The sequence below is a fragment of the Tachysurus fulvidraco genome, chromosome 12, assembly GCF_022655615.1.
Source record: "Tachysurus fulvidraco isolate hzauxx_2018 chromosome 12, HZAU_PFXX_2.0, whole genome shotgun sequence".
In the NCBI taxonomy this organism is placed as follows: Eukaryota; Metazoa; Chordata; class Actinopteri; order Siluriformes; family Bagridae; genus Tachysurus; species Tachysurus fulvidraco.
The window spans coordinates 16814962-16841826 of record NC_062529.1 but is presented as its reverse complement, the minus strand read 5'-3'; the positions used below and the strand labels follow the sequence as shown (position 1 = coordinate 16841826).

Below are 26865 nucleotides of genomic sequence, written 5' to 3'. Positions count from 1 at the left end.
AACTGTCCCACTTTTCAATTTATTTTGTCACATAAATAAGAAACAAGTGATTTAGCCATTAGAACAGTGCTGAAAACCCAAGACATTCATACCACAGGTACCAATGTAAAGTAACCAGGCTTCTCCACACAAGAAAAACCCATAGCAAATCAACCCAGAGCCATTGGCATCTTTATTACAATATATACACATGAAATTTATAATGCATTATTTCACACTTTCAAATCGGTAAGAAAATGCCCTGCACATTAAGGTCAGAGAAACCAGAATGGTCATGCTCGTGTCTCGCTTTGTCCCTGCTGACTGACTGAAATGACACAGCAGCATGAATGACATAATTGCAGGACACTTTTCAGTCACTGTGCTTTTACATGATGGCGACTGAGGTAATCACGACGAGCCTCGTCCAACACACGCAGCCAGACATGTATGCAGTGATTTCATTCACAGTCTAGCCACACCCTGGAGTTTCTGCTGTGGTGTTATTTATCCAAGGTCAAAGGGCACGATATCTAAAACGAGACCATATGAAAAGCTTCATTGTGGCATTAAAGGGAGGAGGGTGACTAATAGTTCGAACAGTTCTGACGCTTAACTTCAGGATCCGTGGTTAAAATACAACCTGTATGACACAATTCTCTATGAATTATTCAAGCGGACATAAGCGCCAAAGTTAACAGCAGCTGTGTTTTGACTTGAAGCATAGTTACATAGGATGATAGAATGGACAGTCCATGTTAAGACACATTTTGACAGCAGTGTGTAGGCTTTGTAAATGAGCACCCACATTAACATGAAACTTAAGATGCAATGGATAAAGCACTCATAAGAAGTTCCACTCATGTGAGACGCTGCACCCATGTACTGACATCCAGAGCAACCTTCCATCTATTAAGAGGCCGTTTTCATGGACAGTGCAACATTCCCAGCACTTTTCTTCAATAAACATTCATCTCTCTGAAACTAGCTTTGATACAATTTTCAGAATACTTGGTTAATTGATGAATATTACACATTAAAAACAGTATTTTTCCAGTTTGGGTTTACTGGAAACAGGTCTGTGATGGTTAGGTGCAATATGACAAAACACTAAAGACACTTACAGTAAAAGTCAATCGATCTCTCTTGTTTCATATAACACTCGTTTTTAACAACACAAGTATAATATTACAGGACATTTTGGTAAGTGGGAATAAGTTAAAAATAAATTACGGTCATGGATAACAAAATCAAGCAATAACAAAGGCAAAAAAAAAATAATCATCTTCTCTCCTTGACCAATGAAGAAGTTTGTGTCAAGGAAAACATGCCTTATTTATTTAAAAAAAAAAGAAAGAAAAATAAAATACTTTGACATCCTACTTTGTAAATTAGGCTCACTAGTAAAATGCATAGATGTTACCCAGAGATTTGTAATTAACCATCAGCTCTTTTTAACCAGTGCTCCTCTTCCTATCCCTTCATCATATTTTGCAATGCAGACTCTTCTGTTCTCACACACACACACACACACACACACACACACACACACACACACACACACACACACACACACACACACACACACACACACACACACACACACACACACACAGTTACATTAGGCTACATGAAAGAACTACATAACAAAAAAGAGAATCAAGAAAGAAGACATTTTACAAGTTTGATATATACAAAAACAAACACACAACCTTCCCTGATCGGTTAAGGCCAAAGTGCAGTGAGTGTGTAGTAGCTCCACACATCTTAAAGGCTGCAACACTCCGTGTGAATGTTCCCAGCTTTGTTAATGCCAAATGTGATAGTAGCTTCACACATTTTCATGACTTTACAAACCCACATAAAATGAAACAATTGTACCTTCGAGAATTAAACGCCATGGTTCTTACTTCGTTTATTTTTCCCCTTATTTTTTTTTAAACAGTACAAAACAAAATATTTACATATTTACATTGCTCCAGCATCCAGTGGAATAAGCCAAAGGCAACTCAGGATCATGTGAAGGTCCTGCTTGAGAGAGAATAATCTGGACATCTGTGTGGGCTTCACTTAAGAGGTCTGTTATTGGACAATAAAAGGTGCGTTGGCTCATATACAGCAGCTCATTCATTGGAAAGAAGACACACAAAAAAAAGCGATTCCTTCAGCGTATCCGAAAGTCAGAGCCAGTGTGTGGTCAGAGCATGCCAAAGCCCTCACTGCCCTCACTGATGGCCAGCTTCAGCAGTTTGTGCAGCTCCTCGTAGGAGTCGTAAGTAGGGAGGCACAGCTGGTTAAAACTAAAGAAGTACCAAGAAAAAAAATCCCAATAATTACTAATGAAGAAAAGCCAATTGGTTCATATATTATTCTGTGATGCTAAGCACTTCGATTCAATTCTCAAAAATAGAAAGAAGTTACAAATAGAATCAAGATATGGAAATAGTGCCAAGTGAACAATATACAGTTCAGTACAGCACAAAAACTAGCAGAAGAATTCTAGCATAACGCTGACAAGTCACATTTAATATAGAATACTTCACAAAACTAGAATGAAGACACTAACCAGACTCGAGTAATGAGTGTGTGTCGATACTTGAGTCAGAGACTTGAATTTCACCATTCACAATACATTATTGTAACCTGACTTGGACTGGTTTATGTACAGGGATGTTTACTTACCAAGTGTGTGCAGTTGGCAGCGTGCTGTGTGTTGGTGCTGCTATGATCTGGAAGGATGGGCAGAGTGTGTTGAAGCCACCAGGAGGGAGCTGAGAGGAGCCGGTAGTGAACTGGAGGAGACGTGCAAGCTCTTCCTGAGTGAAGGAGGACACCACGGCCCAGAACCACTTCATCACCTGCGCGCACACACACACACCATGAACCTCTTGACTATTAAATATATGGAAGGGAAATTGTCTTTGCATATAAATGGAATAAAAAGATCCGGTCGGTAACAAAATGCCTGTTGAAATGTTATGAACTATAAATACATTTTCTATCAAATTTAAACAACCACTGGGAAAGTCTTCAAGTCTTCATTCAACTCTTCCTCAATTATTGTGGAGTCTCAAGTTAACTGTTAGGTTTCACACACATTTAAACGAATCAAATCCCAATAAAACAACATTATGGAGTATGTGGGAATAACAGACCTGGATCATTTTTAAAAGCCAAACCTTCATTTAGTCATGATGAATACGGTGACAGAAAATGAAGAGAAACCAATTACGAGTGTGTGCAGAAATAAAGGGAATTAACTGAGCATGGATCCAATGTTAAATAATAAATACATAATTGAAACATTAAGCATGAATCCTTTTGTATGTTTTGGCTGAGATATCCTGAACATGCTGTTCTCTAGATCTATCCTCTGGCACTCGTTTTACCGTTCTGCATAAAAGTTTAGCAGCTTGCACATCAAAAAATGTTCCCACAACCCAAAACCCACAACAGGTTTGATGTACTGAATCAAGGCAGTCAAGCCGCACCAGGGCTTGTTTGAAAATACTCAGAGACCTACCACTTGCAGGATGTTTTGTTCTGCACTACAATGTGACCACACCACAGGGGAAAACGCACCAGGGTTCGGAGTCAAACGGACTGAATGCTGCATATGTGAAGCGCAAACACAAATTTAGCAACACACCTTCTCTCTGAAGTGCCACGACCCGCCAACGATAACAGCATGGGCTTTGAAATCCTGCACGTTTATATCCCCAGTACCACACATCAGCAACTGTGAAAACAAAAAACACACAAAAACACCTGGCATAAATAACGCCACAAAACCGGAGGCGTGGGCACAAGTTGCCGTATGTAGCGAATAGTGATTAATCCAGATAAATCATGCACACACCAAAAAAAAAAAATAAACGTTAACAATCGGTGGAAATCACAACCTACGAGATCAAAGTCATCTTATGTTTTTTTATTGACTTCCCATAATTCAACTGGTTACTGGAATGAAATGGGTTTTTTTCTGATGAACATTTTGATTTATAATGTAAACAAAAGAAATATATGTATATTACACAGTTATACGGGTGCTTAGCTGCAATAAGTTGATGTTTTGAAGCATAACCCATTTTCACTCTCAACTAGATTACCTCTAGTTCATTTTCATCGAATATGGCCAGAAGGTTCTCAGGAACGAGTTCGTTCAACCCTAAGAATGACAAAACAACTTGATTAGTTCTGAACACATTCATATACCAACCCGAGTTCCAGTTCGAGGAGCTCATACCTTTGAGGAAGTGCTCGACTTCATCCCTCACCTGACTGGCCAGTCTAAACTGAGCCAGCAGATTCAGGTAATGGATCTTATTCTCATTAGTGACGGCAATTTGAGCGCCGCCTGATATCAGCTCCACCACCTGGAAAGAAAGAAAACGTCAGAAGACACATGGCACGATATCCGCACATCTCTAAAATACACATGGCTACGAGTTCATACACACAACCCTGCAATGTCCCGTTAAAAAGTAGAGTAGAGCAAACACATTGATTCCCGGCCACACAACCTTGATGCATCACACATCCTTTAGATTCATGAAACAAACAATTAAGTAAAAAACATTAGTCAGCTGGGTTGTTTTAAGCTATTATCATTCAAAACAGTCATTTGTTTGAGTGTGTATCACCTTTTCCAGTTGTCCTGACTTGTACTTTTCCTCAGCAAATACGAGGTCCATTTCGCTCACGTCATTTTTTAAAATAAAGCAGACTTTTGTTTTGTAGAACTCTGGATCGTCGGTCTCAAAGTACTGCCATGGCAAACGGTAATTTAAAACAGTCAGATAAAATAAAACAAACATGCTTTACTTCTCTCAGACACAATAAATGAGTTTATCCAGGACTATGCGCTTTAATATGCATCACGTAAACACCATGACAGAAACTGTGGCTTTGTGCAAACAATAAATGAAGCTATAAACAGTTATTCATTCACTGAGAATTGACAGAACATGCAGGGTTTTTTTTTAAAGAAACCACATATGACAAACAAGCAGTATTTTTGAAACGTAAATGTGTTGCAAAATAAGGGCTGTGTACTGTACCACCTTGTAGTTCATGCGCAGACCAATGATCTGGGCCAGGAAAGAGCGAGTGAACCTGGCTCGTACCAGCTGCTTGTAGGCTCCTCCTAAAGCTGACTCATATAGACACTTCCCTACCACACGCCCTGCAAACTCGTACATCTTCAGCCTCAGGTGAGCAGGACGCTCTGGGTTAGGGTGGACCTGCCAAATGTGCGCACACACACACACACACACACACACACACACACACACACACACACACACACACACACACACACACACACACACACACACACACACACACACACACACACACACACACACACACACACACACACACACGATACATTAACCCATACTGTGGCTGACCAACAGCTTGTGACTTTTTGTCAACACCCTAGTGTACACGGGTGCCATTAAAAACTTTGTTAGAAGAGACTAATCTTGTTTAATTCTTTTATATTTCATTCCCAGTGTTTACAATGTACATGTTTATGTCTGTTAAGTAATGTCAGACACCTGTAACGATCATCTATGCTTCACGTGGACTTAGCGATCGCTCTGTTAATCTGTACACGTGATGACGTACACATGGATGTCGTGTTAGAAATTCTACAGCTACTGAATAGACCTTATTAAAGAGCTTGCTGTGGATCATGACCATAGCACAATAGTGTTAAGTGTATACCTGTGCTCCTCTGTTTAAAACGACTACCATTATTTTATTGGTATCGCTCTCATCACTGATGATTTCACTGAAGGTAAAATATTTACAGCATAACATTTACACATAGAAAAAAAATATAGCTACTATGTTCTATCTTAGTTAATAAGCTTTAAAGCAATTAAAACATGGGACTGAGCAGTGAGCAACACACTAGAACTTCCACTAATTTATCTTATGTGCCTTACATTATATTCTAAAAATACAAACAGGAAATCATTGAGGTTATAACAGCCTATGCTTACCAGACCCTGGTTATTGTCACTGAATCGTGTGAACAGCTGGTTATTGGTGTCAAACAGATTCTTACAGACGAGTTCGAACCATTCGCGCCTCGGCCCTCCCCAGTCCAGAGCTAAAAAAAACAAACAAACAAAACAAAAAAAGTCACACCAAGTGATTCGTATATTCCCTGTTTACACATACAAATATACTTAAGAACATATGACATTTGTGTTTAAACAACAGACCTTCTTCATCCTGAAACACCACCTCAAAGTTCTTACTCCAGTCCGATACAGAGAAGTTTCTGGTGGCCTTTAGAGACTGTGAGGCGAAAAAAAAAAAAAAAAAAAAATGACACATGAATCATGATGTCATCCTTTAAGCTCAGAAGAGCTCCGGCAGGTCAGCCTACTCACAGAGTCGAGAATGGAGTGACGGCTGATCTTCAGGCACGTTTTAATTCGAGGCTTCTTGGAGTGAATTTGCCGAAGCTCTCGCTGGAAAAAGCTGACTTTATCCTGAAATGTTTCTGAGCCTCCTAACATCCAGAGAAATGAAACGGTTAGACACAAATCTTTTACACACTTAAGCAGATTCAGATTCAGACATTTTTCAAACTCACCAATGTTCTTATGCAGAAAGCGAATAAACGTGGCTGCCATAATGTTCCTGTCCTTGCAGCTGAGTTCGACAGGAGCCTGAATCCCATCATCCACCACCAGCGTCAGGTACTTATGGATGGGGTCAGGCCCATGGTACGTGAACTACCAGGAAAGTGAGACAGATCATTGATAAGCCTCATCTTTTTTTTTTTGTTTTGATTTGCATATTTGCTGCCTGAACTACTAAAACATTACCTTAGTTCCAGGGCACACACGAAAAGTAAAAAGGCGCCATGGAATAATCTTCAGGTAAAACTCCTTCACAGAGAGTTGCTGCGATATGACACAATAAAATATGTGAGAATTAAAAAAAAAAAAAGCAAACAACCAGGATTGCTAACCTGAGTAATAATCACTGACCTTTGGTGATATGTAGCAGTAGACCTTTTTTGGTTTCTTGACCTTCTCCGGTTGGCCTTCTACTGGAGAGTCGTGCTCTTCCTCGTCGTCGCCCGTGGACGGCCGTCGTGGTGGAGTGAGCAGAGAGGATGCTGGGAACTGCCAGGTAGAGCTGCTATAGTTCCCTGTACCATAGAGGTAGGCCTCAAAATATATACTAATTCCTGGAGTGGACACGTTCTTCTCCACGCAGTTCTTCTCGTTCTCTGAGGTGACGATAAACAAAGGTGAGGTGGGATGAAAGCGTGCAGAAGAATTAAAAACACACATGCGCTCTAGTGTTGCCTTGATGATAGACATATTAATAGTGAAATGATCGAAATGCATAACGTATCAAGTTGTATTTGATGTTTACATGATGCTTAATGTTTATTTGCTTAGTAGAATATTAACTAGTCTGATTTAGTAATATATAAATATATACACTATATAAAATAGTCTCAGCACTAACTCGACATTCAGGTATGACCGAAAAAAACAGAACGTATCATTTTTAAATAGTCCGTTTGTGAAGTGCTGAACAGAGCAAAGCCTCAGATCTCGATAGGGTTGTCCTTATATATACACAGATTTTTATACCTGGCAATGAAATGAATTTACTCTTTAAAAGTGTTTAAGTGTTAGGATTTGCAAGTGAGCTGAAGTTATTATGGCCTGGTCCCTTCCTTGCATGTCAGTTCTTCCATCATCTACCGGAGAATTAAAATGATGAGCGCCATCATGATTTAATGATTTTAATTATCTTTCTGATTTACTGACTGATCTCAGAAACACAGACCGTAATCAGCTCACCATCAGGGAAAATAAAGTAAAGTAATGTCAACACCCAGGACACTGACATCATCAGCTGTTCTGCTGCAATTAAGTTGGTTTTTTTAAATAAAAATAAAAGATTTTATTAAAATTTCATTATTGCCTAATCCTAATAATCTTATGTGCACATTCAGCTACACACATACTCACACACACAACTAACACAACCGCACACACCTGCACACCCACGCACACACACAACTACACACACAAACACACACATTCACACAGACACACACAGGCTCACACGTGCGCGCACACACACACACACACACACACGCACATTCACACAGACACATGCAGGCACACACAGACGCACGCAGGCTCACACGCGCACACACACACACACACACGCGCACATTCACACAGACGCATGCAGGCTCACACAGACGCACGCAGGCTCACACACACACTCACGCAGGTTCACACAGACACACGCAGTCTCACACGCGCGCACACACACGCACATTCACACAGACACATGCAGGCACACACAGACGCACGCAGGCTCACACGCGCACACACACACACACACACACGCGCACATTCACACAGACGCATGCAGGCTCACACAGACGCACGCAGGCTCACACAAACACTCACGCAGGTTCACACAGACACACGCAGTCTCACACGCGCGCACACACACGCACATTCACACAGACGCATGCAGGCTCACACAGACGCACGCAGGCTTACACAGACGCACGCAGGCTCACACAGACGCACGCAGGCTCACACAGACGCACGCAGGCTCACACACACACTCACGCAGGTTCACACAGACACACGCAGTCTCACACGCGCGCACACACACGCACATTCACACAGACACACGCAGGCTCACACGGACGCACACAGGCTCACACAGACACACGCAGGCTCACACGGACGCACACAGGCTCACACGCGCACACACAGACGCACGCAGGCTCACACGCGCGTACAAACACACACACACACACACACACACACACACACGCATGCAGGCCGACATAGACACACGCTCACTCACACCCAGCCGCATGGTCACACCCAGCCGCACAATCACAGAATAGAATACGTTTGGATCAAGGCTAATAAAAACGATTGGTTTGCTATTACTTTCCATCGTATCTTACATTTGGTTCAGTTAATTTCACATTAAAAAAATTATCCTGTTCAGTAAATCGTTTCCACATGTAGGTGATTTTTGATAAGTCAGGAATTTGACAGTGTGTGCTTTGATGGATAGTTCCCTCTCATTCAGTATCGCCTTCCTCTGCAGGTCACATGAGAGCAATTTTATTAGCGTTTAAAAGCCTATACCCAGTCATTTCAGGTCAGTAATCATTTCTGACATTATTACACACAATTATAGAGCTATTTTATATTGTTGGTTGAGAAGGTCAAATTTTTGCTTGCAACGGATTTAAGCCTTTTAAATATAAATAATTACATATGCGCTGATCTCCAGGTCTGCTGGAAATACATGTAGTTTATTCAGTGAGAAGAGGTTTCCTTTATTCTGCAGCACAGATGGTGTGCATTATATGCTATCTGTGGTCATCCAGTTAAAAGTAGGACAACTTTCAATGTATCGGTTTTAATGTTATTTCAGTCCAAATGAAACTCATTTTCACATCATTGTGGTGTGAACAATCGTTCTCAGCAATAACAAAATTAACCATGGTTCACTGGGACAAAAGGCGAGACCCGAGATGTTTGGGGGTCCTCGGAAGGCAGAGAGTACAAATCTGTCAAAACCGAACCTAACCTGAGCAAAATAATTGATCGTGCCAAAAAAGAAAAAAAGAAAGCACAGTTCTATATTACTGCTGCTTGCAGGACATAAATGGAAGATACGAAGAGACTCACCAGTAAGCACAATGATGTCGAACTCTCCATTATTGAGAGGCTGGTCCCTGTAAGTAATGCGTGCCCTGAAGCAGCCCTTTTTGTTCAGAGTGAGCCGCAGCAGAACCTGACACTGCTGCTTATTACAACAGACAGACGTGCTGTAGTCATCATCAGAACTGTCCTCCTCCGTAGTACCCAACTAAAAAAAAAAAATTTCATAAAGCTATATAAGATAAAACTGCTTATAATGTTCCAGTCTAACACAAAGGGAAGAGTGAATGCAGGGTTGGGCTGGTGTGAATCATGATGAGTATAAGTGTGTGCGTTTTCTGTTAACATGTTTGTGAAACGCTCACATTCGTGTTTTAACCATAATGAGGTTCGACTGGTCCACTGTTTACGTATATGTGGCAAATAACGGTTTCTTCTCGTGTCTAGATGTTGTTATTTTATCATGTCAGAGCTCTTACCGAGTGTATATGCACACTGTAGTTGACCTCATCCACGAGAGAGACGGAGTTGCTGGTAGGGTTGCCGTACTCGTCTCGAGGCTCGATCTGCAGTGTGTGCTGTTGACCATATGTCAGCACCAAAGTTGAAAAATGGTATGCGATCTTTGTTTTGGATGGCACCACCGTCCCTGTAACAAACACACATGAAAGAAAGCCATTGAGAGACAGAAAGAAACAAAGCACAAATCTACACAAAAACACAAACATTTCAAGCACATCAATCAGAATGACAGACTACAACAATGTACATTACACTAGTACACCATGTCCATAAACATAGCTGAGTAACAAAATAAAGTCCTGGAAAACCATGCAGAAATCATACAAACACTTTGATGCAATAAAAGTTTTCATCTGAGGGGAAACTTTATATGGAAGCAAAACTAAATAACAGAAATGACAAAAACAGCATGTCGTGCTCACGTCAACCCTGAGCTCATGTTACCTGCTTGAAACATTTTATAATAGGGGCTGTATGCCACATTGAGCCCCCCCAGTTTCACTGCCACCTCGTAGCGGCCTGCCTTGCGCACAGTGAAGGTCACTTTCACCACGTTGGACTCCGGCTCCTGAAGGATCTCCTGGGTGACAGGAATGTCCAGAGCAAGCTCTATGTGAGTGATGTTCACCCTCAAACCCACTGGCCTGTGCGCTGGAAAAGGCTGGCCGTTCTTATAGAAGAGCTAGGAAAAAGGACACAGGTGGCACACTGTAAACCTTCTATACACTGCTACTGTAATCATAAAGCATAACTTACTGTATGCTTAGAACAGGACTATTTGAGTATACAGAATATGAACTTCCTTTCAACACAGGTAGCACTACTTGTCTTTACTCTCCTACACTTGTGTCCTGTAAATGCTTTTAAATCTCATTACCTGGTGCTGTTCATTGGGAAAAGTGCTTTCAGAAATTATTTTTAAGAAAAGAAATTTTCGTTATCGGTCTAGTTTTATAGTAGTATAGAAGCAAATGGTATTTAATAATTGTATTACAGGTCTATTATAGTGCAAGTGGCAGTGTTTACAAAGTGGCAAGACTCTCGATCTCTATCCGTCGGTCTCTATCCAATCTGTCAAAGCCAAAATGTTCATAATTCAAATGTGCAAACCTGATAAAGACAGATTCCAGAAGATTTTCAGCTGTAACTATTCCAATATTGACCCATTTGGGAAATACTCATGCAACCAACAGATGATTTGTACTTATTTAATTAGCCTTTGGGTCACAGTGAAAAACAGTTCAGATGTGTAAGACAAGTCAGAGGGTTTGAGCAGGGGGGACACAATTCCAGGTTGTATCAGAATAGTGTGTGAAACAGTTATAAAAAAGAATTAAAAATTACGTGTAGTTAAACCAACGAGTTTTATTAGCATTTTACAGAAAACCATATTTACCTCACAGCGGATGATCGCTTTTAACATGATGACAATTTGCATTTAGCAGTGCTAAGGATACCTGCACACGGAAGCTCATGGTCTGGCCCACTTCCTGTGGCTCCTTCCAGTCCCAGGAGACTTTGCAGGAGCGTGGATCCAGGTAGTTCCCCCGCACATAGTCATAAATGCTGCGATCCCCACGACGCCCAGGGTCTTCATTTTGCAGGAAGCTGACCACACGTGCTGCGAGCTCACATAAGAACTTGATGGTAAAGACAAATGCAATGATGGAAACGGTTATTCCACCTAAAAAAAAAAGGTATAGAAAGAGGACAAGGTCAAAGTCATTAGGTCAACTGAGACGTATGGAAAAATAAAATGTGTATTTTGAGATCTCATCAACACAGCAAATGGTTAATTATTCATAGTGTGTAATGAATGCAGTCAAGAATTCGGCCATTTGTTTAAGCAGAAACTAAAATGCAGAAGCAGAACACTGCATATTTATGACATTCTAGCCGTTGATTTTATTTCTGTACCTTCTAGATAAAACTCACCAATCACGTAAAACATGAGGTCCCTTATCAGAAAGCACAGTGCAACCGTACAGCCGAATATCACAGCTCCAGCTGAAAGAGAAAGCATGCAGAGGATGTAATACTGCATGAATTAAAACACTGACATGACGAACAGGAAGAGTATGAACTAAACCAGAAAGTACTTCCTGACCATGGCCTCATTCGAACCTAAAATCTTTGACTACGTTAAGTTTACTTTATTGGATCTCCTTGCTTTCAGAGACGAATTATCATTTGTAGTCTGTTGAGAAGCAACTGCACATTACAACATCTAGCAATCGAAATAAACGCATTACAACATATAGTAAATGAACAGCCTCTCCCTTAAAAGAAGGGAATGGGTGTGAGCAGCTGAGTGACAGCGCCAAGCTAAAGAGAACAAAGGTTCACACATTCAGACTAACAGGGTGTGGTGACCCAACATAACATACATAACTTTCTAAAAATGATAACCATGTAATATTAAAGGGGTAAAACACGTTTTTTCGAAGGCTTGATTGTGTTTGTGGGGTGCACTGTAACATCTCTTAATGCTTCGTTTTTCCAAAAAAAAAAAAAAGCATTATTTTTCATATATTTTACCTTTATTCAACACTGCTCTGTCCCTCCTTGTAAAACGGTCTGATGGCTTCCGGGTTCTATGAAGCCAGTCCCTCAAAAATAGCAATGGGCTTTGATTGGTTAGCTGGCCCAGTGTGTTGTGATTCGCTAACCGCCTAGTTAACTCTTCTCCACAGCAATATAAAATAACCCCCCCCCCAAAAAAAAAAACATTACACACTAGCTAAAGTTAGAAAGGTGAAATCGTGTTTTACCACCCCTTTAAGGCGTAGAAAGCCACACAACTCTTTTTATAGCCACTAATGAACTACTTCTAAACTCACCAATGGACCACTTCTCATTCAGGCGCCTCTCAGCAAGGCTGTGCACCAGCTGAACCTCGTAGTCCTGGTCCCTGCTACCCCGGGATGCTTGGAGGACCTTTACGCCTGTGGACAGCTTGATATAGTCCTCGTAGTAATAGCCCCAGGCTGCCAGAGAGAGCTGAAGCTGGCTGTCAAACTGGGCTAGGTCATCCAGATTAGTGCATCCCAGGGTCTTCAGACTATAAAGAAAAGATTTCAAGGCAATGCTCAGTTCATACGGCACACTGCTGTATCACACTAAAAGAGTGCACGGTGAAATTCCCAGAAGAACAGCAATCCATGCCATGGTCAAAATCATCGGGCTTACATTTTATCCCCACTTTAATCTCTGATGTTAAAATTAAGTCAAACTCTTGGTGTGTATCTGCAAGATATTTGCATTGTGTTTGTGTCATGAGATGTAATAAGCAGTAATATACCAATTTTTCAATTGTTTAACAATATTCTTAATGCCTCTTCAGGTTAAATCAAATCAAATATTAGCATGATTTGAGTGTATGAGTGAGAGCAGAAAGAAGCAGTTATTATTCAACATCTGCACCCAAATAAGTAATGCATGAAATCTATTGGTTCGGTGTTGACTGCAACAAATTCATAACTCTGTGGATGTTTTCTGTTCGTTGGAGCTTCAACAACCTACAAATAGTTCCAGTCATCTTGAGCTGCATGCCCTTGAAGATGTACAGGGAAGTGTGTCCACAATAATGGAGCTGAGAACTTTTATGTAAATGTTAAATGACTGCACATGGTGGTGTCATATGCATATGATACGCAAATAAGGTTTTTTTGAATGACTTTGTTTCCACTCAGCCAACGCCGATCCATCTATTCAAATGATATTACTCAACCATTAGCAGAAATATGCAAGTTACAAACATGCTCGATATGCCAACAAAGGTGGAGGTTGCTGTAGTATAATTTACTCAGTGTGAGTGAGCGTGTTAGTTAGTCCAGCAGAAGGGCTTTCAAATCTCAACTTACATTTCCGCTAAGCCAGAACCAGATACAGAGAGGATAAGAAGTACTGGAGTAAGAATTATCATTGAGGGTAAAATGAACAGTTCGTCCTGAATCTATTTAAGTGCTTTTTAATTATGTTCTGTCAAACTTGTGACATGTGACAATCCTCACATCATGCACTGACCATCCCTGAAAGTCAATATTACTGTTTTTTCCAGCTATTTCTGGATTCTAATACAAATACCATGTACTACACAAAAGACAAACTTTCACTGTTTAAGCTATTTGAAAACTTGCCTCTACTACAGTAACTGATAGCAGGGCAAAACAGTGCACGAAAATAGGACCAAAGCATTACGAACTGGAACTTTATAATGGTGTTTTCACCTACACATTGAGAGCACACTCAGTGCAGTATAAACACTTTGGTGAAACAAAATTAAGCATGTAGGTATTCACTGACTGGCTTACAATCCGTTCATATCTATGAAGCAGCGTTTTATACTTCTTCTTTCAGTGTACACTACTAACATGATATAAACCCAAATCCACAGCCAACAGAACCTTAAGCAACACCACCACCAATGGCTACATAGTTCACTCACAGTATCACTTCCAGGCATCAGGGTAGTCTGTCTTTGGTGTATTCTAGTCTTGATTAAAAAGCACAACCGACGAAAATTAAGCTACAAAACATAAAAAAAAACCCTCAGTGGTGAGGCTCAGCAATAGGTGGTCATGGTGTTTAAATGCGTCACAACAAATGCAACATATTTTCAATAGTACTTTGCCCTGTGCAAACAGGAAAGACTTGAGCAGGCGGTGACAACCGGCATTGCACCATGCGCAATACGTCTACAAGCTTGACAAGTGCAGAGGACACTGCAATATACTCTACACCAATCAAAATGGAAAGAAGAAATCATGAACCGGTATTGTGTCATGGGACAATAATGAACAACATAGTGTTGTGGTGCAGTTGGCCATATTTAGTTAGATAGATAGATAGATAGATAGATAGAGTGAGTGAGTGAGTGAGTGAGTGAGTGAGTGAGTGAGTGAGTGAGTGAGTGAGTGAGTGAGTGAGTGAGTGAGTGAGTGAGTGAGTGAGTGAGTGAGTGAGTGAGTGAGTGAGTGAGTGAGTGAGTGAGTGAGTGAGTGAGTGAGTGAGTGAGTGAGTGAGAGAGAGAGAGAGAGAGAGAGAGAGAGAGAGAGAGAGTGTACAGCTTGTATAATAAAATAACTCAACACACAGCCATTAATGTCTGAACCATTGGCCACAATAGTGAGTACACCCCTAAGTGAAAATGTCAATATTGGGCCCAATTAGCCATTTTCTCTCCCCGGGGTCATGTGACTCGTTAGTGTTACAAGGTCTCAGGTGTGACTGGGGAGCAGGTGTGTTAAATTTAGTGTTATCGCTCTCACTCTCTCATAGTGGTCACTGGAAGTTCAACATGACACCTCATGGCAAAGACGTCTCTGTGAACCTGAAAAAAAGAATTGTTGTTCTACATAAATATGGTGTAGGCTATAAGAAGATTGCCAAGACTCTGAAACTGATCTGCAGCACGGTGCCCAAGATACAGCGGTTTAACAGGACAGGTTCCACTCAGAACAGGCCTCACCATGGTCGACCAAAGAAGTTGAGTGCACATGGTCAGCGTCATATCCAGAGGCTGTGTTTAGGATGTATGAATGCTGCATAGTCTGCATGGCTGTCGTCCCAGAAGGAAGCCTTTTCTAAAGATGATGCACAAGAAAGCCTGCAAACAGTTTGCTGAAGACTAGCAGACTAAGGACATGGATTACTGGAACCATGTCCTGTGGTCAGATGAGACCAAGATAAACTTATTTGGTTCAGATGGTGTCAAGCGTGTGTGTGTTGGCAACCAGATGAGGAATACAAAGACAAGTGTGTCTTGCCTACAGTCGAGCGTGGTGGTGGGAGTGTCATGGTTTGGGGCTGCATGAGTGCTGCCAGCACTGGGGAGCTACAGTTCATTAAGGGAACCATGAATGCCAACATGTACTGTGACATACTGAAGCAGAGCATGATGTCCTCCCTTCGGAGACTGGGCCACAGTGCAGTATTCCAACATGATCATGACCCCAAAACACACCTCCAAGACAACCACTGCCTTGCTAAAGAAGCTGAGGGTAAAGATGATGGACTGACAGAGCATGTCTCCAGACCTAAACCCTATAGCGCATCTGTGGGGCATCCTCAAACAGACAGTGGTGGAGTGTAAGTGCTCAGTGACCGTCATCATGGAGGAGTGGAAGAGGACTCCAGTGGCAACCTGTGACACTCTGGTGAACTCCAGGCTCAAAAGGGTTAAGGCAGTGCTGGAAAATAATGGTGGCCACACAAAATATTGACACATTGGGCCCAATATTGACATTTTCACTTAGGGGTGTACTCACTTTTGTGGTCAGTGGTTTAGACATTAATGGCTGTGTGTCGAGTTATTTTAAGGCGACAGCAAATTTACACTGTTATACAACTGTACACTCACTACTTTACACTGTAATACAAGCTGTACACTCACTACTTTACACTGTAATACAAGCTGCACACTCACTACTTTACACTGTTATACAAGCTGCACACTCACTACTTTACTGTTATACAAGCTGTACACTCACTACTTTACTCTGTAATACAAGCTGCACACTCACTACTTTACACTGTTATACAAGCTGCACACTCACTACTTTACACTGTAATACAAGCTGCACACTCACTACTTTACACTGTTATACAAGCTGCACACTCACTACTTTACACTGTAATACAAGCTGCACACTCACTACTGTTATACAAGCTGTACACTCACTACTTTACACTGTAATACAAGCTGTACACTCACTACTTTACACTGTAATACAAGCTGTACACTCACTACTTTACTCTGTTATACAAGCTGTACACTCACTACTTTACACTGTAATACAAGCTGTACACTCACTACTTTACACTGTAATACAAGCTGCACACTCACTACTTTACACTGTAATACAAGCTGCACACTCACTACTTTACACTGCAATACAAGCTGCACACTCACTACTGTTATACAAGCTGTACACTCACTACTTTACACTGTTATACAAGCTGCACACTCACTACTTTACTGTTATACAAGCTGCACACTCACTACTTTACACTGTTATACAAGCTGCACACTCACTACTTTACACTGTTATACAAGCTGCACACTCACTACTTTACACTGTTATACAAGCTGCACACTCACTACTTTACTGTTATACAAGCTGCACACTCACTACTTTACTCTGTAATACAAGCTGCACACTCACTACTTTACACTGTTATACAAGCTGCACACTCACTACTGTTATACAAGCTGCACACTCACTACTTTACACTGTAATACAAGCTGTACACTCACTACTTTACTCTGTTATACAAGCTGTACACTCACTACTTTACACTGTAATACAAGCTGTACACTCACTACTTTACACTGTTATACAAGCTGTACACTCACTACTTTACACTGTTATACAAGCTGTACACTCACTACTTTACTCTGCAATACAAGCTGTACACTCACTACTTTACACTGTAATACAAGCTGTACACTCACTACTTTACACTGTTATACAAGCTGTACACTCACTACTTTACACTGTAATACAAGCTGTACACTCACTACTTTACTCTGTTATACAAGCTGTACACTCACTACTTTACACTGTAATACAAGCTGTACACTCACTACTTTACACTGTTATACAAGCTGTACACTCACTACTTTACACTGTTATACAAGCTGTACACTCACTACTTTACACTGTTATACAAGCTGTACACTACTTTACACTGTTATACAAGCTGCACACTCACTACTGTTATACAAGCTGCACACTCACTACTTTACACTGTAATACAAGCTGTACACTCACTACTTTACTCTGTTATACAAGCTGTACACTCACTACTTTACACTGTAATACAAGCTGTACACTCACTACTTTACACTGTTATACAAGCTGTACACTCACTACTTTACACTGTTATACAAGCTGTACACTCACTACTTTACACTGTTATACAAGCTGTACACTACTTTACACTGTTATACAAGCTGTACACTCACTACTTTACACTGTTGCACAGTGTCATTTCTACAGTGTTGTCACATGAAAAGATTTATATTTGATTCTCACTTCTGTGAGTTACTGTATATAAACATCACTTTGCACTTATTATTTGTATGTGGTTACATTAAACGTCTAGTCACTTATGTATGTTTAATGTTTGTATTATGTACTTATATATTATAAAAAAACATTTTTTTTTTACAACTGCAGACCTTTTTCCTCTGTTTTATATACACACACACACATTCCCGCTGCAGAAATGTAACAGAACAAGTGTCTTAATATACACTTGCGATCTGAATTACAGCTGCTGCTTCTGTCAACAAAAATCAGTCAACACCAAGCACCAAGCAGACTCCGAGGTCTGGAACAATTAAATATTTGTAAAAAAAACTGTTTGATTTCTCAGTTACTCAACACAACATTAAGCATAATGTCAAACATGACATCATAAACAAAGTAAGAAATGCTTAAACATTATAACTACTACTATGTATCTCACTGCTAAAACATCCACAAAGTTAAACTGTTTTTCAAGCAAAGACTGATTTGTGTAATCCAAGTGTGAGAATGTTGCGCCATTTGCTGCGGTGCTGCAGAGACAGAGTGAGTGGAACAAAGCTTAAAGAATCGCTGCTGCAATGACCTCGTGTTCACTGCAGCTGGCAGATCTCAATGTCATTCGGCTGGAGCAGGCTGTGGGAGCAATACTGCCCCTTCGTGGAATTAAATGCAAACAACCAAAACATATGTTGGTTGTTTGAATTTGGTGCCATATGTTTTTGGGCACCAAAACTACACTTTCATTCAATCTTCCTGACTAGAGCAGATTTACTGTGATCCAAAAGGACCAGCGGGTTTTGAATCTTGAATCATAATTTTTTTTAAAAATATATTTATATTTAAATGCGTCTTTGGTTGTCCTTACGTGTGGTAGTAGTGCTCAAGGCTCTGAGAGCACAGCCACTCCTGAAAGGCAAAGTCTCTGAGCAGACGGACGTCGGCTTCAGCGATGTCCCTCCAGCGCCGCTGTTCCTTCACCACGTCCTCCAAACGAGTCAACACACTAAGACTCAATTCTTCCAGAGACTGCACATCTATACCAGCAAATAAGTAAATGAGTAAGTATCTTGCAGGCTAACAAAGGGGAAAGTCATAGCTGCATAACTGGTCAAGAAAGATCTATGACTAGGTAATGAATTTATTAAAATTTCTTGAATATACACCATGTTAACAAACTCTCGCCAACATGACAAATTTTAAAACAAAAATATTTAAATTTTTTTATTCTCTAATTACTCGAGATAAAGGACGAAAATGAGGCTGTGATCTATTTAAGTGCCAAAAACTTCCAGTGCAATTAAATTTTTGGTTTCACTTGAACACACAACTTCCAATTTATTTCATTTTCTCTGTATTATCCACTGTATTTTTCTTGATGCTGGAGTGAAACAACAATGATCACATATTATGGATATTTGTGTTCATATCTTTCAAGCAGAAAGGTGCATGGGGTGCATCTTTAAGGTACATCAGTAGTCCTTAAGATCCAAATATGCACTCTCAGTTAGGAGACACATTCTAAAAGTACAAATGATGCATCCTTAATGGTTCTAAACCATGCTGAAAGGAAATAGTAGCATTTGGTAACTATCAAATGACATGAATAAACACTCCTCACCTTCAAATAAATGCTTGTATTCTGACAGACTATGGCCTTGCAGCCATTCTTCAATCTGACTTTCCTTGCTCTTCTTCCAGCGCAGTTCCCAAAAGAAAATCCATGACACTGAACAAAAAATTAATGTCAGCAAGAAGCGTCGGTCCATCAGACCATCTTCAGTGTTGATCAGACCTCTCGGTTCTCAGAGAATAACGGTGGACTTCATGTAGATGAAGCGCCTCTCTCTCTCTCGTTAGTGTCTTTATTCTTTGTGCTTTCAGAACACGTGTTTTCTTCTCAGTGTTCTTCCCATGTTGTCTTCAGTACCTCTCTGTGTACATCTGTATAAAAAACACAATATCCAAAATTCAGCATTCTGTTGATGTACTGTATATGTATATATGTATATATGTTTTTTAAGAAATCCTATTACAAAATCCAAGCATGTATCTTAGTGAGGAAACCAAGGTGACTTCTAAAGTACCGTAAATATTTAAAAAGCATGCAGGGGTTTGTGGAGGGTGTAATCCATATGTATTCATTATGCATGAACTACCCCAATGAGCAGAATACTTAGTTATAATGATCTGCCATCACACCAGTGCACAGTTAATACACATCTTCTACACAGGCAGACACTGGACCTGGAGATCTTATAATGCAGCGTTTGATATTTTCTAAACAAAATCAATTCATCTTGTGCCCTTGAGCCTGGAAAATAAGGCAGATCTTGTGTGCTAAATGACATATCAGAGCTCTGGGGATCTGCTGACACATAATACTCTATAGTAGATTCAGGTCTAAGCAGTTTGTGCTGTGCTGAGTTTGTTTTAGATTTATTTCATATAAAGACACTATCAGTAACCAGGTGGGTCAGGTCATTTGGCTCCATAAACAAAGCCATGGTGGCACTTTACCTGCTCGTCCAGCAGTATTTACGGCATTAAACACCGAATAAACGCGTAAACTTAAATATTACTGAACAATAGCTTAAGGTCGTTCCATTTAGACGCTTATACATGAGGCAGGGAAAGGTTAAATAGGCAGAAATCCATCCAACGTCCATTAACACAACTTAGCCAAGCAGCTAGCTAAAGACCCTTAATAAAAACAACAGCCGAATGTTAAAATAAATCAACATTTGACAGACATTTTAACCGTCAGGGGGTGTAAAACAAACCGAAAAAACAAGCACTGTATCTTTAATTCGTACCTGATAGCCCAAGGGTACTTCTTTTACTTTTATAGCTAATATCCGTTAGCATTCCCTTGTCAAGCGGAAGAAGTAGTGCAACGCTATATCGAGGTCGCTTTTTGATGACGTCAAAACATCGATGACTCGTTTCGTCGACAACACACGAGGGTTTTCGAGCTACGTTGTGTTTTTCAACAGCAGATAAAAAAATGGTAAGGGTTTATCCGATGCTGTTCAACACTTCGGACATACATTTAATTAATACTGTTTATGCGTTAGTTATTATGCGGATTAACATTTTTTGGATAATGTTCAAAACACTAAATTGTGCTAACTAGTTAGCTGTTTGCTAAATAGCTGAAATGAGTGATTGTGATGTTGCTTTGAGATTCTTTTATTGTCACACAGCAGTGTTGGTGAATTCCACTGGACTACAAACTGTTGTAGAAAGGACATTGTTTACATTTATATATGATTTAATGTCCAGAGTCTCCCACATGAGAATGTTCAATTCAGAGCCAGAATTCATCACATCTCAGGGATGGTTTTCTTTGCCACCATCATTAGAGATCATTAATGTGAAACCTTCGTTTTTATGTTGTTTCTATACTTCTGCAGAGCAGCTCTGTCATGTTGTCTATTGCGAAAATGCCTAAATAAATTCAATAAAAATCGAGATTGGTACAGTTCAACAACACAGCAAACAATAAAGTACATTATTAATGTGAGTACATTTACAGCATTTAGCAGACACCCTTATCCAGAACGACTTACACTTTATCTCAATTGTTTTTAATACAACTGGGCAATTGAGGGTTAAGGGCCTTGCTCAGGGGCCCAGCAGTGGCAACTTGGTGGATGTAGGAATCAAACTCGTAACCTCCCAATGGGTAGCCCAACACCTTAACCTCTAGGCTACCACATCCCTGAGGATGTATTGGGCCGAAGAATGTGTGTTTGTGTTTAAATTATACAGATACGTTTAAAGCAGTAGCAGCAGTAGTGGTGCAATGACAAGTCAAGAAGCTTTTATTGTAATTTCAACCATATATAGCTGTTGCAGTACACGGTGAAATGAGAAAATGTTTCTCCAGGATCATGGTGCTACATAAAACAAATCCAGAGCTAAGGACTTAGTAAGTTGTCCTAGCCACATAAAGTGCATCTGTGCAGCCTTGTGCTAACAGTGCTGGACAAAAGACCCTGCAACAAAAAATAAAAGACATTAAACAAAAGACAATACACAAAAACAGTGCTGACCAGTGAATATACTGTATGTTCAATCCACATTGCATGTGCAGAAATACTAGAATGAACACATTAGTATTATAGCAGCAGTTACATGAGGTAATGTGCAAAACAGCAATCGATTGAAATGCGAGACAGCATGTGCAAAGAGCAAAAACAGTGTGCAAAACAGCATGTACACAGTTTGATGAATGTATATTGGAAGAGTGTGTATTTGCTGTAGGTCTGTGCAGTCCATACAGTTGATGTGTGTATGTGTGTTGTGCTCGGGACAGTTCAGTTCAGTTATTAAGGAGTCCGATAGCTTGTGGAAAGAAACTGTTACACAGTCTGGTTGTGAGGGGCCTGAATGCTTCGGTACCTTTTTCCTTATGGGGCTATACATTAGTCCCATAAGAATAAGGAGTGCTGATTTAACAGGGTAATCTATACTATCTATTTGTTATAGTAGTGTACATGCTGTCAATATAGTAGGTCCAACTGAAAATCAGTGATCTACAGCAGCCTCTGAATAGCAGCTGTTGGTGAATTATACAAACTTACATTATCATTTACATGACATGAAACTGTTCAAATGTGGTAGAAGTCACAGCTTTTACAGACTGCCAATACACCTGGTTTATATTTATATCACATAGCAGAGATATGAGCCATAGGAAGCTTGGTTAGCATTCTCTTAGTTCTGAACTCCCTTTCTTGACAGAGAAAAACGCCTATTATGGGATGTGAAAGGACGTCTATGATGATAAAGAATAACCAATTTTGTATGATAAAAAAGAAAGAGCATCTATGTTAATCAGGTTTGTTTATAACCAGTCATGTACTTTATTCTCTGTTATCTGATGATGAATGATTCGGTTGTTATTATATGTTTATATGTTTAGGACTGGCTACTCAGGGTTGGGAATAAGTCTTGTGATTAAATAAATATTTGCTTTAGTGCATTCAATTGTTTGCACAAAAGGACCTCTTAAAGATGTGAAATTTCACATCACTACGGTTAGAAAGAAACTGTTGTGTGAATCCACCAGGAGATCGTAAAGACGTGAATTATGATGTGTACAGGTTGGGATTGGGAATCAGAGGACATCTTTCAGATTTTGTGCTTTTTTTTTCAGCTGGATGTATTTGATGTCCAAGCATTGATTTAATTATTTTTGAGGTCTTGTTCAAGTTTGTTAAAAGAGGGTCTCAGGTTGCTTTGGACAGTTGTGAAGTAGAACTCAGCAGCTCTAGACCTCGCCACATATCTGAGGAAGTGGTGTCTCTTTTAGACATTCTTGATGATGATGATTTTCTCCGCACAGATAGCAGCTCACTTAAGTTTGTGATAGTTATTGGTTGGTTGCCAATACTAATGGTCTCTTTGTGATTTAAGGTTTTTCTAAAGTATAATATGTGATTTGATATTAAACTATAAACAACTCCATGCATGTGGCAGTTTACAGATGAAACGGATTCAAGCGTTAACCTTTTGGCTATTTTCCTCTCTTTATCAGGGGAAACAGAAGAAGCAGAAATATGCTGTGATGAAAAAGATGATAAGCTTAAAGGATCAAAGAATGTAAGTAATGGAATTATAGTGCATCCATCCCACAAAATAGCATATGTAGCCATGTGGGAAATAGTACAATGACACTAAAGCATCATGCCAATGCAAAATCGAATAATCGAGTATGATTTCTCTGTTATCAAGAAAGGAGAAGGATCGACAAAAAACGGTGAAAAAGAAGAAAGTAGATCCATCAGCCATCACAGAACGAGAAGTGTAAGAACGGTTCAGGTTTATTTCTCTTTCCATGTTGCTTAAAATATCCTTCAGTGTATCCAAATTGAGTCCAGATTAAGTGATGCACTGTCTTTATCACCGCAGGCCAAAGTATCCATCATGTATGTTCTTCCAGTACAACACACAGCTTGGTCCTCCCTATCACATCCTCGTGGACACAAACTTCATCAACTTCTCCATAAAGGCCAAACTTGATTTGGTTCAGTCAATGATGGACTGCCTCTACGCTAAATGTGAGTGAGGCCATCCTTAAAAATATCCTTGTTTGCCGTAACCCGACTGACCCTGTCAATTTAGGACCGACTCAATTTCTTTATTTTTATTTTTTGCTTCAATTCCGACCGACTTGCCGGTTGTAAATTTGCCTTAAGACCGACCTTTTTTTTTTTTTACTCTTCAAGCAACTAATACAAAAGCAATAAAGTAATATTAACGAGTCCAGCATTAAAATAAGGTTTGCAGTGATGCGCCCGAAGGCATGGGCTGAGTGATGTCACGATATGCTAATTTGTTTAAAGTCATACCTACATAATCACCATCACCAAAATTGTACTTTTTTTTACATTGAAACTTGAAAAAAAAAATATTTAGACCTACCTACCGACCCTTTTTTTTTTTTTTTACTGTTACTGCAAACCAAACATTTTTTAAGGATGGCCTGATCACTGACTTTTTTTTTAGCCTGACTAACCGAGTGCACTGAAGTCATACGTGCATTGTGTTGTGTTTGTGTTCTTCAGGTATTCCTTGCATCACAGACTGTGTCATGGCTGAGCTTGAGAAACTTGGGATGAAATACAGAGTTGCCTTGAGGTAACAACATGCATTCAGACATTCTTCATCTCTTTTATCCAACAAAATATTGCACAGTTAATAAAGGGATATCTGGCATGTGCGTATACATGCCGTGTCAACATTATTACATACACACACCTCAGCTCTTTATTCACTGCTTACTTTATAAAAAAATGTATGAATGCAATATAGATGTATCCAAGAACATCCTCACTATACTGTATGTGTTTTCATATTTTATGGACGTTATTTCATTAAATGTCAGAATATGATCTCGAGTGTGATATCGAGTTCATGAGTTCATAATTATAAACCTAACCATTACTGATTTCATTTTCTTTGACAGCAGTGCTATCTGCCATTTAAGACTAATCATTAATGAATGTATGAAATGTGTTATGTAAGAAAGATCAGAGATCTCTGTAGTCAGAGCTTTGTAACAGTCAGTAAGGGCAGTCAGTCTTCAGAACAAAGAAGAGTTTGTTTTCTGGGATGCTCTAGTAACATGACAAACTGTGCCTTTTTTTTTTGTATGGTTCACTTTAAAAGTTGGTTACAGCTGCTAAAATGGAATTTATAATAAGAGCTCATTTGTCTCATGCTTAAATGTATTTATCAGCAAATCCGGGTGATAAGGGTTTTACGTTACGCCAGAACAGTACTGCCTTGGGACCTGCCTTGTTTTAGACTTCAATATAATCAACGTTTAATGGCCACAACGCTGGGATATTAAAACACGTTTTTTAATACAACCAGGAGGGTTTTGTGGCTTTTTTTTTTTCACTGTCATTTGTCTTTTCTTTGTAGAATAGCCAAAGACCCTCGTTTTGATCGCTTGCCATGCTCACATAAGGGAACATATGCTGATGACTGCTTGGTACAAAGGGTAACTCAGGTAATACAGCATTGCCATCTGTCAGTTGATCTACATCTTGGGTTACAAAGATATTACCTGAATTGAATAGTGGCATTTAATATCCTTCATTCATCTTCCTCACTAGCATAAGTGTTATATTGTGGCCACAGTGGACAGAGATCTGAAAAGGAGAATCCGGAAGATCCCAGGAGTCCCAATCATGTACATCTCTAATCACAGGTGATCAAGCAAACAAATGCCTCCACTTTTTTTTTTTTTTTTTTTTTTTTTGCATTTACTTTTTTCCTTCATGAACATGATTGTCTGGGGAGGAAAAAATTAAAATGCATCATTACAAGCAGTTGTTGCAGTTGGGCAGTAGAGGGCGTATACTTCATTATTGAGTTCTGCTCTGAGTACTGGAAATGTTTTTAAGTAAAATAAGAAATCGTTTTAATTGAGAGCGCACTGTTGAACGACATAACTGAACATTTTAAAAAATATATAATATTCAATAGACTCATTTTAATGCTCTGTGTGCTTGAGCTCTCAGGATGAAGTGATGTTTTTTGCAGTTTGTGTTTGGAATTTAATCCAAAATATTATATTTAATCCAATGCAAATAAATGTTAATTTGATATTAAATATTAGATTTTATTAAACTTAAAATTTTTAACTTTCTTTTCCTCAACAGGTATAACATCGAACGAATGGCAGATGATTACGGTGCACCAAGATTATAGTAGAGTAATGATGGAAGCGAACAATTTTTTTTTTTTAAATTCTGTAATAAACCAGAAAATTGTATTCTCACATAATTCAACATTTTTTATATTATTTTTATTATTTTTTTATTTTTTTGCACATTTGGCTTTTCCATGAATTTTTGCCTTTTTCCCCTTCTGTACAACAAGTCAAATATTTGGATAAATAAATATGTAATAATGTGAATAAGTGGCCTGTGTGTTTATGAAATGAATATCGTGTGTAGCTCCCTGTCTGAGGTCATGACCAATTTAACACTGACATTTATTAACCAGCCACGGCCTGATGGCCTGTAGAATATTTGCACAATAAAACAGTACTAAAATTGTTCTTGCATGAAATACCAATCTAGGCATAAACAATAATTAATTGCGGCACTCTTTAG

At 39.5% G+C, this 26865-nt stretch overlaps 2 protein-coding genes across 5 annotated transcripts; one reads left to right on the top strand and one right to left on the bottom strand.

The window, feature by feature from the left end:
- Window positions 1-21181, bottom strand: arel1 (apoptosis resistant E3 ubiquitin protein ligase 1). 4 transcript variants are annotated; one of them, XM_027172644.2, is made up of 22 exons: window positions 21046-21181; window positions 19851-20173; window positions 19098-19266; window positions 13037-13257; window positions 12132-12203; window positions 11654-11880; window positions 10641-10878; window positions 10154-10323; window positions 9702-9882; window positions 6993-7237; window positions 6828-6905; window positions 6593-6734; window positions 6387-6508; window positions 6216-6291; window positions 5991-6100; window positions 5043-5222; window positions 4623-4745; window positions 4226-4355; window positions 4089-4147; window positions 3629-3718; window positions 2662-2837; window positions 1-2279 (listed from the first exon to the last, which is right to left on the bottom strand). In XM_027172644.2, exons 2-22 carry the CDS (start codon window positions 19996-19998, stop codon window positions 2177-2179), a joined length of 3060 nt encoding a protein of 1019 aa, XP_027028445.1. In that variant the 5' UTR covers window positions 19999-20173; window positions 21046-21181; the 3' UTR covers window positions 1-2176. The 4 variants fall into 4 exon arrangements, with proteins under 4 accessions (XP_027028445.1, XP_027028446.1, XP_047677109.1 ...); XM_027172645.2 differs by lacking the exon at window positions 21046-21181 and adding an exon at window positions 20750-20932; XM_047821153.1 differs by lacking the exons at window positions 19098-19266; window positions 19851-20173; window positions 21046-21181 and adding exons at window positions 12735-12876; window positions 14644-14800.
- Window positions 21163-26666, top strand: fcf1 (FCF1 rRNA-processing protein). Its single transcript, XM_027172655.2, has 8 exons — window positions 21163-21239; window positions 23775-23839; window positions 23972-24043; window positions 24149-24297; window positions 24805-24877; window positions 25667-25754; window positions 25861-25955; window positions 26410-26666. The coding sequence occupies exons 1-8, from the start codon at window positions 21237-21239 to the stop codon at window positions 26456-26458; spliced, it is 594 nt and encodes a 197-aa protein (XP_027028456.1). The 5' UTR covers window positions 21163-21236; the 3' UTR covers window positions 26459-26666.
- The last annotated feature ends 199 nt before the right edge of the window (window positions 26667-26865 follow it).

Coding starts and splice junctions, on each gene's coding strand:
- arel1 (XM_027172644.2), bottom strand. CDS start 19,998: ATGGACCGACGCTTCTTGCTGACATTAATTTTTTGTTCAGTGTCATGG. Junction 4,746..5,042: donor GTCTGCGCATGAACTACAAG/GTGGTACAGTAC, acceptor TTGCCATGGCAG/TACTTTGAGACCGACGATCC. Junction 3,719..4,088: donor TCGATGAAAATGAACTAGAG/GTAATCTAGTTG, acceptor TTGTTTTCACAG/TTGCTGATGTGTGGTACTGG.
- fcf1 (XM_027172655.2), top strand. Junction 24,298..24,804: donor GGACTGCCTCTACGCTAAAT/GTGAGTGAGGCC, acceptor TGTGTTCTTCAG/GTATTCCTTGCATCACAGAC. Junction 24,878..25,666: donor AAATACAGAGTTGCCTTGAG/GTAACAACATGC, acceptor TTTTCTTTGTAG/AATAGCCAAAGACCCTCGTT.